This window comes from Lithobates pipiens, unplaced genomic scaffold (assembly GCF_037356315.1).
Source record: "Lithobates pipiens isolate NorthernLeopardFrog02 unplaced genomic scaffold, aLitPip1_a1.2 Scaffold_8, whole genome shotgun sequence".
Lineage (NCBI taxonomy): Eukaryota > Metazoa > Chordata > Amphibia > Anura > Ranidae > Lithobates > Lithobates pipiens.
This window is the reverse complement of record NW_027507903.1, coordinates 504,290,126-504,310,103: the sequence shown is the minus strand read 5'-3', so window position 1 is coordinate 504,310,103 and position 19,978 is coordinate 504,290,126. Positions and strand designations below refer to the sequence as shown.

Below are 19,978 nucleotides of genomic sequence, written 5' to 3'. Positions count from 1 at the left end.
AAAAAAAAAAAAAAATATAATGGAACCGAGGAAAACAGGCTCCCACTCTAGACTCAGGCATGTGGCTGTGGCCAGTACTCTGTCCCAGGATGTGGTGATCTGCCCCTGTTCAAGCTCTGAGGCTTGTCCGTGTGAGGTTTTTTGGCCGGTAGCTTCGACGGAGATGACTGTGGGGTATGTGGTGGAGAGGTCCCCAGCGGGGGGCAACGAAATTCCCTGTACCATTCCGGCACATCAATCAATGGGGTTTGTAGCTGTGCACAAAAGCTTGGAATGTCCTCAGGCATGCGCAGATGGTGTTGTTTTCCCATAAACGTGGCGTTCAGTGCAAAAGGGAAGCGCCATCGATAAGGGATACCCCTCTCCCTTAGAATGTTAGTCAATGGACGCAAAGCTCGCCTGTTCTGTAGTGTGATATAGGAAAGATCCTGATATAGTGCCACAACATGCTCATTAAAAAAGATCTGGTCATTCCTCCTTGCTTTCCCCAGTATCTCTTCCTTCAATGGGAAGCTTTGCAAGCAACATATAATATCCCTTGGAGGAGCTGTGTCACTTGGCTTTGATGCTAACGCTCTATGCACTCTTATAAACTCAATGTCAGTATCCTTAGGTCTCTCCAGCAGTCCATTAAACACTGACTGCAAAGCTTGTTTTATCTGAGCAGGTTCAATCTTCTCGGGGATCCCCCTCACTCTAATGTTCTGTCTGCGCCCCCGATTGTCAAGTTCCTCAAGGTGCTTGTTCATCTGGATAAGATGAATGGTGTGGGATGAGACAGTGGAAGACAGCCTCTCCACCGCTCTATCCCTTTTTGCCTCTGCTCTTTCAGTGTGGGACAGCCGATCCGACAGAGCCATAAAGTCAGCTTTTAGATCATTAATAGCAGAAAACAAAGTGCCTTTAATGTCTGCTGCTATTTTTGTCATTTCTGAAAGCTTAAGAGGGTGATCTGAGCAATCCTGCTCCCTTACCCTATCCTCTGAAGCCGACATGGAATCCTCGCTATGTTCTGCCTCGTGGCTTCTCAGCGCCATCTTACTAGCGGGACGGCCCCTGGTCCTCTGTGTCCTCTGCGTCCTCTGTGCCTGAGGATCGAAAATATCCGCTATACGGCGTGCTCCAGAGGTAGGATAGGAGATCTGTGTTCCGGGACAATCAGGCAGTCTATCTCGTCTGCCCATCGCACAATTCGATACGGCTGGAGGGGAAGCTGGTGTCACGGTCCGACGGAGCTCAGCTAAGCGGCGTCCATTCCCGTCGGCGTCCAAGCCACGCCCCCCAGATGTATTCATTTTACAGTGTTGGATAGGGTGCATGTTCCCCATGCATGACTGGAACAAGACTGTTACAGCGAGAAATGCAGTGGATTATCTTAAGGCTACAACCCCTCCAGGCCTAAATGAGGTGGAATGCTTTAGGCCTTTTTGTGGTGGTTTCTCTCTTTTCTAACCCCCCCCGTGAGACTTTTTATACTTTGGGGGCTCAATTATTGATGGCACACCCTTGGGTTTTCTTATTTTTTGCCCTTTTTCTAATATTATGGCTGCCGTTGCCCATGTGTTTTCTCATATTATGAAGGATAGGGACAAATGCAAGGGTTAAGGGAGGAGGCGACATATACAGTAATTATGTTACTTTGTTGTATAATGGCAGAGGCATTTTCCAATAGGTGCAGATTATGCAGTTTGTTTGCGAGCCCTCACTTCTGTATCCGGCACACAAAGACCACTATGTTTCTACATCAGGGGTCTTTTTTTACTCTGGATGTATTGGGAATCCAATCACTAAAGGTCTGTCGGCGGCTTTTGTCTCCAATATGGCCGCCAAACTAGGTCTCCGGATGTTGTCATCTGATAGACTGGAAGTGACCTGGCAACACAGATCAAGCCAGTGGTACATCCGACGTCATTGCGGTGTGGAGATGCCAGGAACTGCAGCTGGCACCATTCCTCTCCTCCGCAAAGCAGTTGGAGGAGCCAAAATTCAGTGGAGCTGTGCTAATATTGACGGTGTGACTTTTGCTCTGGAACCTCTATGAGTGTACAGGAAATGACCTCAATTGTAAGTATAAACCCTTTTAGAGAGATCTTCACACTCTGATAGATTGAGTCGGAATGTGAGAAATATACGTCCTATTATACATCCCTTTGTTTGGGATCATTTCCCTTTTCTTTTTGTAGTCTGAGGTCTCCCTGCGATTTTGAGTGCCATATATTTGGATCATATCCAGCAGTTCTGTACAGGGTGAAGGGCATTTTGTGCAGCTTTTGGCATTTTCTCCACAAAGATATGGGAAATGCTTCTGTCTTCAGTTTTTTCAAATATGTACTTGGAATGTAAGTGTTCATGTTATAGGCTTGCAGCCGCTGTAGATGTGCATTCCATATGATATTGAAATGAATTCTAAAATGTTATAATTTGTATTTTCAGAAGTGGTATTAATCCACGAGGAAGATCCTGCTTATGCAATTATTACTCAAAACGCGTTGGATATCCCTCTACTCATGACCATTTTGTGTTCTACTGATGGCTAAATAGCAATTAGTTGGGAAATAGCACTAGCAGTTCATAGGTAAAGCACATTAATAAAAGGTTATTGAATCATTTATCTTGTGTTACATCCTTATTTGGTAATGTCCTGTGTTGTCTACACCCTGTGTTAAACCTTTATTTGGTCATGTCCTTATATGGTCATACACATCCTATGTTCATTTTCCTGTAAGGTCACAAACTGTGTAGGAGGGGTTTAGCTGTTGGAGGCAAACCCTCCAAGGTGTGGCTTCCTGCTTATGTGTAAATAAAAGAGCCAGGCTCACTACCCGCAGGGGGAGTGATGCTGATGGAGCTGAGAACGTAAGGAGGATGGTCATTTCTGTTTATTTGGATGAGTGGGTTGATAGGTAAGGTATTTTATCTTTAAGACAATAAATAGTTGTGGCTGTGTGCATAGCATACAGCCAAAATTCTACCACAGAGGGGAGGAGAGGGACATCCCCCCCGCCCTCCCTTCACCGAACAGAGCTTAGGCTGTGTGCTGGAAATCCTCTCCCATCACATTTTGTCTCTTGGTGTCAGGAAAAAGTATCAGAAGTGACTCCTGCAAATAGCAGAGGAACATGCAGCAAACAGAAATTACACACTATACAGCAGGGGTATTGAATTAAAATTCAAGGAGGTCTGGTCACTAAAATTTACTTCTGGCTAAGGTTTGAATCTCAAGTCTGCGATATGAGAAAGTTTTTACGCATATACCTTCCTTTTTATCTGGCGCTTTTGTTACGGTTTCCTTCACACACTGGTAATACTATGTAATGAAAAATGTCCTCATCAGTGTTCCCCCACCAGCGTAATTACATTGTCAGAATACCCCTTAGATCAGGTGTCACCATCTTAGTGGCCCCTTAAGTAATGGTTTCCCATCAGAGTGCAATCTTACATCAGGTGTCCCCCTATCAGCTGTCCTTAGATCACATTTCAGCATCTAAAGGCCCCCTTACATTTGGTGTCTCCCATCACAGTGCCCCTCATATAAGGTTCATGGGGCAATCTGATAGGGACCCCATATCACATCAGGCATGCCCAGAGTGCTCCTTTACATTAGGTGTCCTCATCAGAGTGCCACCACACATAAAATGTGCCCATCAGAGGGCCCCTGCAAATCTCCGACGTACCCACACACCATACCTTGAGGGCAGACAGGAAGCAGGAGCCGGGAGTGGTAGCGAGCTGCACCGAGAACCTGGCTGAAGGGATGGGGTGCACACCTGACACGGAGCGAGAACCAAAAGCGATAGTGGGGGGGGCGGGGCTCACACACTAAATCATTGGTTGCTGGGATGCCCACAGTCCCAACAACCAATTACTGAGCAGCAGGGATCTGGCACTTTAGTCTGGTGGGCTGACAGTCTGGACGGGAGCTGCACTTACGCCATGCGTGGACCATGTATCACCATTTATTGATGGCTGCTATAGAGGGATATGGGTTTGAGGTTTATAACCACTTTAAAGCATAACTCCACTTTTGTGAAAAATCTAGCAAATCCAAAAAAAAAAAAATAAAAAAAAAATAAATGCTACAAAAGCCATATTGTAATTTTATGTTATTGAATTTTACCTTACATTTTTGATCTACATCATCTGTAATTTTCAGCAAAATACAAAGCATTTTGGAGATGTTCTGTACACTGTTGGTTTACAGCAGTAGTTCTCAACCCTGTCCTCAAGTACCCCAAACAGACCATGTTTTGGGAATTTCCCTTATAAAAAAATAGCCGTTCAAAATACCAAGCCATTGACTGATTTAAGGCACCTGTGCAAGATAAAGGAAAACCTGCAAACATGGCCTGTTGGGGGTGAGGACAGGGTTGAGAAACTCTGGTTTACAGAACGGCACTAGAAATGTAATTTCCTGCTTGTGCAATTGGCTTTATGATTTTTCCAGAAGGCTGCACTAAGACCCCTTTCACACCACACCACCCCACCCATTGCGCCGGCGGTAAAACGCCGCTACTTTTTAGCAACGTTTTACCGCCGGATTTGCGGCGCATTTTGGGCGCAAGCGGGGTGCTTTTACCCCCCCCCTAGCGGCCGCGAAAGGGTTAAAACCGCCGCTAATACGTGTTTTGCCGGCGGTATTACAGCGCTGCCCCATTGATTTCAATGGGGAGAGGTAAACACCGCTCCAAAGAAGCTGCTGCCAGGACTTTTTTCTGACGTCCTGCCAGCGCACCGCTGTAGAGTGAAAGCCCTCGGGGCTTTCACACTACACACAATGGTGCAGCTTCTTCAGGGCGGATTGCAGGCGCTATTTCTAACGCTATAGCGCCTTCAAAACGCGCTGGTGTGAAAGGGGTGTAAGATAAAAGTCAGATTTTAGGCATCACCTATAATAGGAATTTTTATTTTGGTGAGGTTAAATACTGCTAAAGGGATGCAGACCCTTCAGCTTTTCTCACCAGAACATTACAATTATAGTGAACCAGACCCTATCATTCAAATTCAGTCTGCAAAGGACATGGTGGAAAAAACAGTTATTTCTTCAGAAAAATTTTGGATTCTGCAACAAAGTTTGTTAAAATCCTTGCAATGTACATTGATTATGTGGATGGGAATGTCTCAACAAAAGTGGAGCTACCACTTTAAAACACCCACATAAGCCTTGTGGCTGAATCCACAAAATTGCTAACGGAAGAAAACATTTCTAGAACCAACATATTAAGAAAGATTTTAAAATTGACAGTTGCATTTTAAAAAGTGGTTTAATGGACACAATGTAAACATTTATAAATATGGTCTTTATTATAATTTATACACCACTTTTATACATTACCCCCAAACATTTCCAACCTGAATGATCACTGGTAAGTCAGTCAGTGACTTGAAAGTATGTACAGCAACATATCATGGGGCAATCTGTGAGCATTACTCAAAGTGTGGATGTACCTTCGGATAAAAGACTCGGTGCCGGAGACTTGTCGAACACAGGCAGAAACAACAACCTGAAACAAAGGTTATGGTGATTCTAGGGAGCCGCTGAGGCCAATCTTTTTAACTAAAAATCATTATTTCTTATATACTTTCTCTGTGCACAGCAAACACACAGGGAGAGAGGCACAGTGCCAGCTGCATGCTGGAGAAGTTTGTCTGCAAAACAAACCTCCTCCTTGCATGTGGTCACCACGATTGGCTGGCATGCTGATCAGAAACCAAGCTAACTGGTTATCAACTGTTGGACTTGCAGCTGTCAAAGGCAGGTGTGTGCTCTTACTTCACAGGTAGGGTGTTACATTAATAATCTCTAAGCACAGGGAACTGGACCTGAGAATGTTTATCCACAGATTGCAATTGTCAAATCACTTAAAGGGAGGTTTTGTGGATAACATATTTTCATTCTATCTTTTGGTGAATTCTCTCCCAACAATCCTACCAGTTCTAAAAACATGGGTCCCTTATTACAGGTGCAAAATAAACAGGACAGCCAATTGAATACTACCTCCTATAAGGGCCTGTTTGACTCGCTGATGGGAACAGGCCCTAAATTCTCTGTATAGTAGAGAAGACCTGGATTTAGGCCAGTTGGGCTGAAAAAGGAACAAAGTATTATGAAGGGGAAAAAAAAAAAAAAAAGACCTTTACAAATGTACCTATGACAGGTAGTCCACACTACAGCTACACTGATATCCAATACTGTGCATCATCTACTGCTCTATGGGACTTATGTACATTTTAAGTTATCTGTCAAAATACATTAGTGATGAGCATAAAAGCTGCCACAACTTCATTAGTCATCTGTGAACGATGCCTTGGAACTAATCAGCCCAGAAAGTCAGGGAACGCCATCTTCCAGAGTCTTCACACTAGTGTATTATGCGTTGTGACCAAATGGGACAATGCAATGCATTAAAATTACATTGTATGTTACATTGCTAAATGCATTTGTCCTTTAGTTTACACTACTACATATTCCTAAAAGTAGGAAAATACTAAATGATAAATTTTACAGTTAAAACCAATTAATACACCAATAGAAATCAGGGCTCCTTAGAATGACCCAATAACCAGAAAGCAAATACATAGCTTTTAGTATTTTAAGGGTCAGTCCACTTGGGGTCCAGTGATCTGAATCATCTTCTGACTTTCTGTATCTGTCGGGTATTCTGATGGTGCGATCTCTGCAGGTTCCCAGCTCCACCTACAAGCTGTGGATATAACAAGGGAGCTTGCCTGCTGAGACTCCACATACGGTGGGTAGAGCTATAAAGCCTGGCAGGTAGATAATGAACTGGCATTACTGTAAGGTATAAAAAGAAAACAGAGGTGACTCAACCTACTGGTACCCACCATTACAGGTGGACAGACCCTTTAAGGCGTACATGTCAGCCATGCTCAGTTTGGGTAGCCATCTTGTCCATTCAACAATCTTTCTATTTACGGGAAACTACTTTCACAAACTGCTAGGCTGCCTTCTCTGGGACAAAATGGCTTCCCCCTCAGTGTGCACGTATGACAGGTGATCTCTAAATAAGATTTCAAAACAAGCAGCCGTATCTGACCATCCTACATATACACGCCTAATGATATGTACAATTGCTAAAAATAGGTTCTGCAGTTGCCAGTCGATTACCGAATGACCGCAGTACAGTGTCCATCTATTAGACGGCATACAATAAAATATACAAAAGGTGAAAAACAATAAAACAAGAAAAGATTCATTTAATGTATCTTCCGGCTTTCCACATCCAAGCTTGCTCTCCAGCAAAATAAATTAAATAAATAGCATGAAATAGTTTTGAATGTACAAAGAGAATAAAAGAAGAAGAAAATGACCTCATTGTGTGCTACTGGTCTGGCTTTGGAGTCATAAATATTTAGTCTTATTGGTGGAACCAGCAGCTAAACATATAACCATACATACACACACACAAAGAAAGAATCTGGGATGCGACAGTGATCATTTTGTTGGTCCAGACAGAATTTGCACATCGTTACAGTGTGGGAACTTTTTTTCCTGTAAAAGGCGAAAAAATAAAAAAACACAATGGAAGAATATTGGGCCTTTTGTGAAAGTGTCTGAAGAGCCGGGGGGGGGGGGGGGGGGGGGGGGGGGAGGGGGCAGATGTCCATGGTAGATGCATGGTGAGTTGATTACTATGGGCAACATAAGCAGGACCTTATAACTAAGGTCTCTTATTGCACATAACAACCAACTGGTTGCTTTCATCCTCCAAAGCTTACCAGAGATTTAACTTTTAATGTCCCTCAGACCACAAATGGAAGCCGTTTAGTTCCATACAGACCCCAGTCATTTCTGGTATGGAGGAAGCATGTGACCTCCTCACAGGATGCAGTTTCCAGGCCTGAATAGACAAAATCACCACTGGAACACTGTTGCCAACCCAGGAGGAGAAAGAAGTTAGCCTTGTGCAAGCTCTGACATCATCTGACATGGACCTAACACGAGTTTTAGATTCCCAGTTGCAATGGAGCAGCATGGGAAAAAAGAATATCAGAGGGGGAGAGGTTATTGTTACTAGAAAGAGGGTCACTTTGCCCTGAATGTGCAATATTTTAGAAGAAACACTTAAAAACATAAAATAAATCACAAGTAGACTGATGTGAGCTGTGTGGGCCTCTGCCTCCAGTGCCTTGCCACAGTTCAAGAACATGATTGGGAGCTTCTGGTTGCTACATGCAATATATACATTTGAGAATAAACGGCATCCATCTATTATTGCTATAGTAACCACTCAGAAGCACCTTTGCATTGCCTAATACTGTGTTTGAAACAAAAAGGGAGGCTCCTTGGTGGTTTGTACCTAACCCTGAAAATCTGGAGTCTTGGACTTCATTTCAACTAGAGATGCTGTAAGTTCGCACTATGTTTGTGGGTCTCTTTGATAGGCAAACTTTAAAAGTATCTTGGTTGGCCTTACAAGTCAAATGACCATGGTAGGGAAATATTTTGTCTACTCCGAGATGGAGACTGATGGAAATAATCTATATCTTATCATAGGTATTCTTAAATCAGGGGTATGGGATTGAACAAAGAAACTGAAAAAGAGATTATCTTCATTACTGAATCTGAAAGAAAAAAAAAAAATGCAACTAACATTTTAATTAACTGGACCTCAGTTCTATCTTTGATTGCACAAAATTAACAGCAATACTCAGTAGCTGTAGCTAGACTATTTGCGATTTGTCATTCTTATAAAATTCTTACGATTATCTTTCAGTGGTTCAGCTCATAGATATCCTTATGTAAAGTAAAACCAAGTTATGAACATCTTTAGAAGTCATAGCCGGTACCCAATAGGACTGCTGCTGATTTTGACAGTCTGGTGAAGGGAATATGGAGTCATATTAGGCAATCTATTGGCGGTATAAACCTCTGCTTCATGGGCTAGTGGAATTGATCACACTATACAAATAAAAGAAAAACACACTGAAGTTTGAATATGCCAAAAGGGTAATGCGATCAACTCTGGGCTTGTTCAGTTAATCACCTACCTCTTTTACTCCAATGTCCTGGCAGATATAAAATGCTTCCATTTCATAGTATACATACAGGGCAGATATAGGAACTGTCTGTTGCTAGGGCAGATCACACATTTGCCCTATTAACACAATCCCACAAGAACCTTTTGATCCTTCAGACACTTTCATGCAAAAAACCCACAAAGTTATGCATTATCAGGGCTATCATTTAACTCGAATGTAGTACCTGCACATCGAGTGCTGTGAGCATTCAATAACAAAAACGCCATTCTTTCCATCAAACAGTCTGTAGGCGCAGAGCAGAAGTCTTGGAGTCAAATCGAAAAAAAAAGAATAATGCAATGAATGTGACTATCTAGCATGGAATGTAAACCATTTTTTTTTTCTTTCCGGGAGCCAGCCATCCATTCTGTATGATATGGAAATGCACTGTAAAGAGTTTAAAGAGCTGAATCTGAAAACACAATAAGTCCAATTTAGTCCATGCAAGGCCTCACCAAAAGGAATAAAATTCTAGCGCAGATTTGTGGGATAGAAGGTCCACAACTGTATCCAATAGAAGAAAAAAAAAAAAAAAGAGCTAAACAGAAAAGGGACAAGATGTAGGGAAGGAGTAGAAGTGGACAGTCCAAATCAGCAAAACAGAGCTGGAAATAAATAAAATGCAGAATCTTCCTTAAAAAATGTGATTCTTGTTAAATGGCTGGATGAAGAAAATGGATTTCTTTTTAAATTCAAGCATCCTGTGGAAGCATTTCAATATTAAGTGCACCCGAGCAGAAAGGAGAGGGAACAAATGGCGAAGGGAAAAATTATGAAACTTAGCAGAAATTTAATTGGAAGCCAGGGGATTTTTTTCTCAGCTGTAGCAATCCCTATTTCTAATCAATGTGCCTCACTTTTTATATTATTGCTTTACAGTCAGCATTCTTGATACACTGGTCACCAAATCTTAGTTATGATCTGGTTAACAATTTCTACAGGCTGTAGTGGTTGTACCCCTATAAAAGATTCTGACACTTTCGGTGTAACTGCGGTTCGGTGGAACCCTAAAGCATCATCTCCCACTTTCTCCCTGCCCACAGAGGCCTAATGACAGCACAGAAGCTCCTTCTGTTATGCCTACTTTGCAGGACAAATCTCCTTCCAGTGTCATGCAACTACATCACATGATACCAACTTAAGCCTCTGCAGAATAACATCCTCCAAGGAATCTTAAACAGGGAGCAGACAATTTTAAACGTTGATTTTGTGCAACTTTAAAAATATCTATTAAAATTTATAAGCATGAATACACATACGTGATTTTTTTTTTTTATATTGAAGTGTCTTTGCTCTTGGACTCGATTATACCTCGACTTCCATGGCCCATTCAAACTATTTTTCACATAATTCACTTAAATGGAAGGTATATTCTTAATATCTTTGCTCAGATTTTTTTTATATCCAATTTAAGCGTAGGTCTACCCAAAATGCAAAATTCCAGTGCTGAATGTACACTGACAAGTTATACAATTCTCTAAAATGTCTAAATTCTTGGGAACCCCTTAGACCATAACCTTCACTTCTTGATTCACAACTCTACCCCCTCCACTGAGCCCATCACAAGAGTGTTTGATGTTGAATTTTTTTATATCAAATCATTTTTCACTACAGATAATCCACCAATGGAAGCAAAAACATTTTGCTCTGGAATTCCCAATAGTCAGGAAACAGCTGGTAAGCTACATTGCCATCAGGGTCTTTAAGAAAATAAAGACAGCTGAGTTTACCAGCTCACCGAGATATTTTTGAGTGCCTTCAAGTTTTAATTTTGTGTGCCGCTTCACATCTTGTTTTCAATATTACAATTTGGAGAAATCCCTTGAGGATGGGTTGGGCTTGTTTGTGATAGAACCCCTTTTTTATCCTCTCCAATTTTCAGTCTTGTATTTTTTTTTTTTTTAAATAAAAACACAATAGTTGGCTATGGGTAAGACTTTCTAATTAACTACTGGAATATATAAGCAAGCTGAATTGCCTCCAATTCACAACCACGATTCCATGACCAGCATAACCAAAAACCTGCTTTTTTTATTTTATTTCTAATAAATTCTCCCTTTGCTTTTATTATGCATTTATAGAATTCAATTGATAGGTTTAATTTTTGGTCGCTCCGAAATATACTTTGAGCTTCTGTCTGCATACAGAGGAATTCTGTACAAGGTCGACAGAAAAGTCACCCACGTCCCAAGTGAATGATCATGCCAAACTATTGCAAAGATATTCTCAAGGAAATGGAGAAATGATCCCTGCTCACAGAAACTAATCAAGTTTAAGCTCTCATTCTTTGCATTGGTAAAATGAAAAAAATTCACCTAACTCTGATTTTCATAAACTACCTTCATTTATAGAGGATGCATTATTAAACAAACTTTAAGATGGGTACACACAACCTGCAGGCTGAATGAAAATCTAACAAATTCTCCCATCCACACTATACAGCACTGATGGAAGCATTTTCCAATGTGACTATTGCAATCTGACAGCCGCATCTCATTGGAGGTGGCAAAAAGCACCATACATGTAGCGAATTTGGGTAACTCAACAGCAACATGAAATTTAAATAGCGTGTACTCAGCTTAAAACTAGCCACAGACAAAGTCAGTGCTTGACTAGAATGGGTTGAGCGAGGTTGGTGCATCCACAGTGATCTTTGATCACAGCAATAGTAACCAACTCAGGCAAAGTTAATCTTGTCTCTATAAATGCCATTATTCTCATTATACAGATACTAATATTATTAAATTAAATGTTAATTGTTAAAGGGTATGCTCAGAGGAATCTGGGCTGCAAATCCACCACCATCTTACAGTGTTTAGTGACTGTGGTGGAATAGAATGTCCTCTCCTCCAAGAGATCTGGATTGTACTCAAACTATGGTCTGTCACACCTTATTTCTTTTATGGTCCTGCTATGCAATAGTTAGAATAGCCAGATTATTGACTATTCCTGTGAAGAATCCAGCAGGTTTGGTATAAAACCATAACTCTTGGGGTAGGCTCTGGTCGAGGAGGGAGAGGAAACCTGAGGACATAACACTCCATACTATGGGCTAAAGTAATGGATTTTAGATGGAATTACCCTTTATATGTACCCAATTACCTAAGACCTATTACATTTTCAGATGCACACTGTCTGACAATAGACAAAGTAATTCCCGAGTGGTCAGCACTGCTGTCCAATAAGATAAAAAGCAAAGCGCTCAAATCAGAGTTTGGCTTTTAGAGATCTGTCTAATAGAAAAACAGATACAGTTGCTATTGGTTACTACGCTCCTTGCACTGCTTTACTCCTTAAAATAGGAGAAAATGGACATGAGAGTAAGATGTAATGGTGGGGGCTAAGGAGATCCAGCATTTTATTTTCCAAAGTTCAAAATAATTTAAGCAGACAGTCCTGTTATGATTGGAGCAGAATCCAGAGAGATCACGAAGGCCCCAGTGTTAGTATCTCAAGAGTCAGAAAACACAGTCTCTGCAGTGAAGAAGATCCGCCTTCTCATTCTCAAGGCCACGCCTCTCCTCTGCTGTGTGTACACTGGTAGGGGTGTACAGAAGTTTCTGCTGGTCCCTCTCCAACCCTCTACCCCTTTTTTTCATTGATGGTTCATGCTGCTCGCTTTTTATATGGGTGTTTTATCTGCTTTTTTTGTATGTAGTCCCAGTGCTAAGAAACTAGAGGAACACGAGACTTAAAGTAGTAACAGAGGTGCTTGTGGTGACTGTGCAGTTACTTGAAGGCTGTAAATTCTCCTGCAGAGGGAGTACAAAAGAATCACAAGTTTATTAAAAGATGATGTAAGAGAATGTTATAGACAGGTTAGTGATGGAAGGATGTACAACAGATGAACACGCAAACATGTACAAAATGTAAAGATCTCCAAAAGATGGGTTATTAGGATTGTGAATAAATTGTAAATCGCAAATGAACACAAACAATATACAGTAGTTGGTCTACCCTTGCTATTTATAGGGTACAGACCTAAAACGTTTAGTGTTTAAAAGGTGAGCTCTAGGTATATAAAAACAGCACCATAATGCAGCTCGGTCATCATTATTACATCAATAAATATTTTGCAAAAGACTTTAAGGAGCAAGTGTGCAATGACGAGTCAAGTGAGCAACGGAAACAGTCGATTACAGCATGTCGGTGATTAAATAAATAGTACACTGTGGGTTAGATGTTTATCAGATCGCTGACTGTGACCCCATCAGCTTTCTCTGCACTCCTTGTCCCTGAGACTCAACAGAAAGTGAGAGTAAATCCCTTCTTAGTTGTCACAGAAACACTACTGGAAGGCAGGACCACACTTCCTCTTCTTGTGACAAATGTAACACTTTGCATTGCCTCTCAGTTTCTCGCTCATGTGACAGTGGAGACCCAGAAACAAACACCTTGATTATCCTTTCTCCATTTAAAAATTACTTTGAAGGGTATATAAACCCAAAAACATACATTATATATTGCAGCTTACCAGTCCTTAGATGTTGGCGGTTGCATAATTTGCCTACTTTACCTTTCTTTTTTTTCACATGGTGATCTTGCCAGTAGCACAGCTTTGCCTAGGGTGACAACAGCAGCATTGTCACCTTGGGCTGCTTTCATAGAGTATAGGGAGGTAGGGTTTTGTAGTTTACAGAAGATAGCTGGAAGGTTAAATAACATTGGACAGTGTATTTCTAAAAGGATCAACAGGTATTTTTTTGTATTTGCAGAAAAATGTACTTGGCTTAAAAAAGAAAAAAAAAAACAGATGAAGCCACCACATTTAAGGACTGATGAGCTGCAATATTTTACATTGGTGTTCTTAGGTTTAGATATCACTTAAATGCTTAGACCCCTTTCACACTGGCAGCACCTGGCCATTAGCGCTAAAGCGCTGCATATTTTGGCGGCCCCTTTTTTTTGGTGAAAAAGATAAATAGTCAAGTGTTTCAGGTGCTTTGGAAGCATTGCCCATTCATTGGAAAGGGCAGGGCGTTTTGGGAGCAACATTTACAGCGCTCCCAGACAGCCCCAAAGGCACTGCTTACAGGATGTTTTGTAATGACCCACAAGCTCACTGCCCCAGTGCAAACAGACACACTGCAATGAATGGGAGGCGGTTTTCAACTTTTCTGAAAGCCTCCTAAGGCCGCGTACACACGGGCGGATTGTCTGTCCAACTTAATCCGCTGAACCGTGTTTCAGCGGACAATCCGCTCGTGTGTGGGCTTCAGCGGACTTTTTCAGCGGACAGTCTGACGGACTAAGTCTTTCGGAATTTCCGTAATTTTGTCCGTCCAAACTTGGTTTTGTCCGTCCAAACTTGGTTTCAGCGGACAGTCCGCTCGTGTGTAGGCAAGTTGGACGGACTAAGTATGGCGCATGCTCAGAAAGGATTTACACGGCCGAAGGTTGCATTGCAGTGTATTGGACGTCGTATTTCTAGTCCCGTCGTACGTGCTGTATACGTCATCGTGCAAGCTTTCAGCGGACTGTCTGTTCATCGTGTGTGGTCAAGTCCGTTCATTCAAAAGTTGAACGGACTGTCTGTCGGATTGTCTGACGAACTTAGTTGGGCAGACAATCCGCCCGTGTGTACGCGGCCTTAGTGTGAAAGTAGCCTTAGTGAGTCACTGACCTAAAACAAATATGCAGCCAGTGAAGCTGCAAGTCCACATTTAACCTTTAGAAGGATGTGGGTGATGCCTCTGAATTAAATCCATTTCGTAGAGTACAGGACACAGGCTCTATATTTATTACTACTGGGTTATGTGCAACTACCTTCAGGTGAGTTTGCAGCCATATCCCCCATTATAAGCCCTCCTAATCGCAGCTAACCTCAATTTTGTTGTTTGCCAGCTGTCCCTTCTCTCCCCAGAAGCTGCTGTAAGTGATCAGACCAGAGAACCCTCAGATCAGGTAAGTATTTACATCTTTTCACAGGGTAGTAAAGAAAAAAAAGAAAAAAAGGGAGATACAATGGGGGTGGGATCAAGTTTAAGAATATTTAGGAAATGCTTGGAGTTCCACTTTAAAGTATAACCGCTCAAGGTATTTCTTACATGGGGACTCAGCTGACCAGCATTTAAAGTAGAACTATAGAAGATCCCCCCCCCCCAATTTTGGATAAAGTAAGGGAGGGTTATAAGCCTTGTAATGTTTTTTTTGCCCTCTTTGTCCCAATGGGGAGATTTACCTTCACTTCCCATAATTAAAACAGGTAAGTATTTACATCTTTTCACAGGGTAGTAAAGAAAAAAAAAGAAAAAGGGGAGATACAATGGGGGTGGGAGCAAGTTTAAGAATATTCACTTCCCATAATCAAAACAGGAATTGGGAGGAAATCCCTGCAAATTAAAGGAATCTTCAACCAGAACTAGTGTCACCATTAGAAGATTTCCCCGGTGGGACAACCCACGAGTTGAGATTTTCCTTTACTTTCACTTAGTAAACAGGACAGAGTGTGAACCTCCATAATGGGGGGACAGAGAAATAAAAAACTGATGGGGTTCTAATCCATCTCCATCTCCAGAAAAATTTGCCCTTCTACTTTTAGCCCCACGAATCCTGCTGATCAGGATTGAGAGAATACTCACTCTGGAGATTTGGCGAAGTATATATGCCAATCCATTCATGCATTAGTGTGAGGGCTCCACCCTCAGCGACAGAGCTCTGCTTCATGAAGAGCCTGAACCCATAAAGCATCTTGTGGCCAACTCAACTGCAGGGTCCAGTGCAAAAAAGCAAAATTACAAGTCAGCTCTTCATCTTCCACCAGGTGGGGTCCAGGTATGGTCCCCTCCCAAGGCTCTGCTGAAGAGTCAACTGATCCAGAAGTTGTATAGAAGGAGCAGCAATAACTATGGCGCAGTCGACCAAAAGAAAAAATACCTTACAATAAATAAATATATATATATATATATATATATATATATATATATATATATATATATATATATATATATATATATATATATATATATATATATATATATATATATATATATATATATATATATATAAAGCCTAGCTGGGAGAGGGAGAAATATATATATATACACACATATATATAAATATATATACACACACACTATTATATATATATATATATATATATATATATATATATATATATATATATATATATATATTATATATTTACCAGTGTCTAATTACATGAAGGTAGCTGCATATAACTCAGTCATAATGATTAACCACCTCGCGCCCGTGCTATAGCCGAATGACCGCTACAGTGCAGGCCTTAATTGCCAGCAGGCTGTCATAACGTCCTCCCGTGCATGAGCATCCTGCGGCGCGCTCTGTGATCACGAGTCCCGGCCCCTTACCATGTGATCAGCTGTCAGTCAATGACAGCTGATCACGTGATGTAAACAGAAGATCAGTAACATTAGTCTCTCACACAGAGGCTGCCTCATCCGTGCCAGCTATCAGTACCTACCAATACCCAACAGTGCCACCTATCAATGTCCACCAGTGCCTCATCATTGGTGCCACCGATCAGTGATCATCCAAGCCGCCTTGTCAGTGCAGCCTCATCAGCGCATGAAGGAGAAAAGTTGCACGGTTTCAATTTTTTTTTAACAAACTATGAAAAACGTTTTTTTCCCCCCAAAACATTTTCAGGTCTCTTAATTCTTTTAGCAAAAAATTTAAAACCCAACAGTGATTAAACACAAAAAGCTCTATATGTGTGAAAAAAAATATGATAATTTAATTAGGGTACACAATTGCATGACAGAGCAACTGTCATTCAAAGTGTGATCGCTGAAAGCTGAAAATTGGTCTAGGCAGGAAGGGTGTTTAAGTGACCAGTAAGCAAGTGATTCAGAAGCCTGCATCCTCTCCTGTACAGCTAGGAAAAAAGGTTTGCAAATCCACCTCCTCCAGTATATCTACCCGAGACAGGTTCCCTTGCAAATTTTCATTTGGTAGAAAAATGTCATGGATGAGATGTGACGAGGTACGACTAGGCAAGTCAACTAAACCTACTGAAGGGACAAGTCATTTTTATTTTTTATTTCTTTTATTCATTACCATTAGACACCTGAATAATCTAAATACAATAAAACTGAAGGCAGCCAGCACTTCAGAAGTGTATATACAAATAATTAATGGAATATTTACAAAAGACAGACTATACAGCTATTGGTGCGTGGTGTGTACAAAGAAGCGCCACGCAGACATTTACAGACTCCTGCCAGCAGGGGCACTAGTATCTGGAATGGGGGAGCTCAGCTGAGCAAGCCGTGATTCTCGAACCCACCATAACCACCACCCTGGATGGGCGTTTTCGGAGAAGCACAAGCGTACAGACTGAAGTCTTCTGTCTGGAAGCCGGCTCGATTTAACGATGGCTCAGATGCACTGCGGTGAATTTTTGGCAATGACCGGGCCAAGAGTTCAATGGAGGCAAGAATCTAATGAAGAAAGACAAAGTTTTTAAATTTGTGCAAGACAGCTAATAGGAAAATATCAAAGACAGAGCAACACTTTGCATTGTGTATCAAACAATTGCCATTTTCTTTAAGTTTAGTAAAGTACTTTTTTTTACTTTTATTACATCTCAGTGCTGCTGATCTCCAGCAGCCTATTTAAAGTCACTTTTTGTCTACATGCACTTCAGTGATAGCTGTGTAGTAGATTTTCTGATAACAGACAATACTGCACCATGCCTGCAAATTTGTGTTGATATAGCCACTTCTAGTCTCCGTGTGATTTTGTCACCCTATAAACAGGAAATTTACGCACAACAATCTCAAAGTAGAACTATAGACAAAATTTTTTCTTCATTTTGGAGTAAGGGAGGGTTACAATTTGTCAGATTTCTTTTTCACTGTCTGTGTCCCATTGCACAGATGTGCCTTCACTTCATGTCCCATAGCCAAACAAGAAGCGAGAGGAAAACCGTGCAAATTAAGGGAATTCCTTGGGGACCCCCAGGTCAGCAGAACTAGTGTCCCCATTGGAAGATTTTCCCTCTATTACTTTCCTGGGGACAATACAAAATTTGTGATTCTCTTACTTTCAATACATACAGAATTAGCCAAGATTGGCACTGTCCCCACTTGTCCATTTAAATACAAAATAATCTGAGTACTTGTATATTCATTCCACTCTGGGTGTTACAGCTCTCACGCAAGTCCACTGGGTGGCAGACATGTATCTGGAAAGCATAAAAGCGAGAGAGAGTGCACGCCAGCCCTGGTGTATTAACGTTTTATTAAAAAGATTCAATTGGTAAAAAAGCAACAGTTGCATATACGAATTACTGATGTATAAACAGCATGAATCATTCCACATCAGCCTCCTCTCCTAGTCTGTAAAGTCTTGCACGGGCTTGCAGCGAGTAAACAGAAAGGGAGCTGTAGGCATGAACCACCTGCTATCCACTATCACACACTGCTATCAATCTAGCACGGACCAGACAGCGTGGCCTCCTTCTTCAGGTCAGGAAGGAGGAGGCCACGCCTCCGAAACATGTCGTCCTAGTAAGGGTTTTTAGCATACCTAAGCAGTGAGCGCAATCACAGTGTATTTTTCTTCTCTCCCCCTCCCCCTGGCCGTGGGTAACACTATGTATAGCCAGCTGGTCTGTGCTAGATTGAGAGCGGCATGTGATAGTGGATGCAGGTGGTTCATGCCTGTAGCTCCCTTTGTTTACCTTGCTGAAAGCCCGTGCAAGACTTTACAGACCAGGAGAGGAGGCTAATATGGAATGATTCATGCTGTTTATACATCAGTAATTTGTGAGTGCAACTCTTGCTTTTTTTAACAAATTAAAATTTTAATAAAATATTAATACACTTGGGCTGGCATGCACGCTCTTTCGCTTTATACTTTTTACTTTCAATGATAAGAAAGGAAAAAACTCTTGAACGGGGGCACAGAAAGAAAAAACTGACAGGTGTTTAAATCCATCTCCTCTCTATCCAAGTTTTGCCTTTAGTTATACTTTAATGGCAGGATTACCAGGTGTTAATTTAATGAAAACTGCAGTTTTAAAAATATTGAACATGACTTTTGAAATAACATGAACATTGTAAAATGTATATGATATTGTACCGATTAGGTTATACAACCCCAATTCCAAAAAACAAAACAAAACAAAACAAACAAAAAAAAAGCCACAAGAACAAACTTAGGATGCTGTGTAAAAATCTAAATAATAAATCTAGAATGAAATGATTTGCAAATATCATAAACCCCAAACTTCTTTTCACAATAGAAAACAGAAAACGTATCAAATGTTTAAACTGAGAAAATATACCATTTTAAGAAAAAATAAGGTAATTTTTAAATTGATGGCAGCAACGCATCCTAAAAAAGTTGGGACAGGGTCATGTTTACCGCATTATAGCATCCCTTCTTTTAACAACGCTCTGTAAATGTCTGGGAGACCAAGTTGCTAGAGTTTTGGGAGATAATGTTGTCCCATTCTTGCCTGATAAAAGGATAAAAACTGCTCACTTGTCCAGGGACTTCTATGTATTTTTTTCATGAAAGGCCAGTTAAGCACCCGGACTCTTCTACTACAGAGCCATGTTGTTGCCATAGATGTGGTTTAGCTTTGTCCTGCTGAAATATGCAAGGCCTTCCATGACAAATATGTTGTCTGGATGGGAGCATATGCTGCTCTAAAACTGGGATACATCTTTCAGCATTGATAGTGCCTTTTCAGATGTGCAAGCTGCCAAATTATATACGCACTAATGTACCCCCATACCATCAGAGATGCAGGCTTTTGAACTAAGTACTGATAACAAGCCAGAAGGTCCGGAAAATGCAGCTTCCATGGTTGCCAAATAGAATGTTAATCTTTGATTGGTCAGACCACAGAACAATTTTCCACTTCGCAACAGACCATTTTAAATTAGCTTTGGCCCAGAAAAGACGGCAGCATTTCTGGATCGTGTTCAGATATGGCTTCTTTCCA

General features: G+C 41.2%; 1 protein-coding gene across 4 annotated transcripts in view; it reads right to left on the bottom strand.

Moving 5' to 3' along the window:
- Window positions 1-5,242: 5,242 nt before the first annotated feature.
- The window catches only part of BRAF (B-Raf proto-oncogene, serine/threonine kinase), a 151,015-nt gene continuing 136,279 nt past the window's right edge, over window positions 5,243-19,978 (bottom strand). For 2 of the 4 annotated variants that reach the window (XM_077469266.1, XM_077469268.1), the window contains 2 exons: window positions 17,309-17,462; window positions 5,243-12,791 (listed from right to left, as the gene is read on the bottom strand). In XM_077469266.1, the coding sequence (XP_077325392.1) occupies window positions 12,769-12,791; window positions 17,309-17,462 (177 nt within the window). In that variant the 3' untranslated portion in view covers window positions 5,243-12,768. Of the gene's footprint in view, window positions 12,792-17,046; window positions 17,463-19,978 lie in introns of those variants that run through there. The other 2 variants (XM_077469264.1, XM_077469267.1) reach the window with 1 other exon arrangement.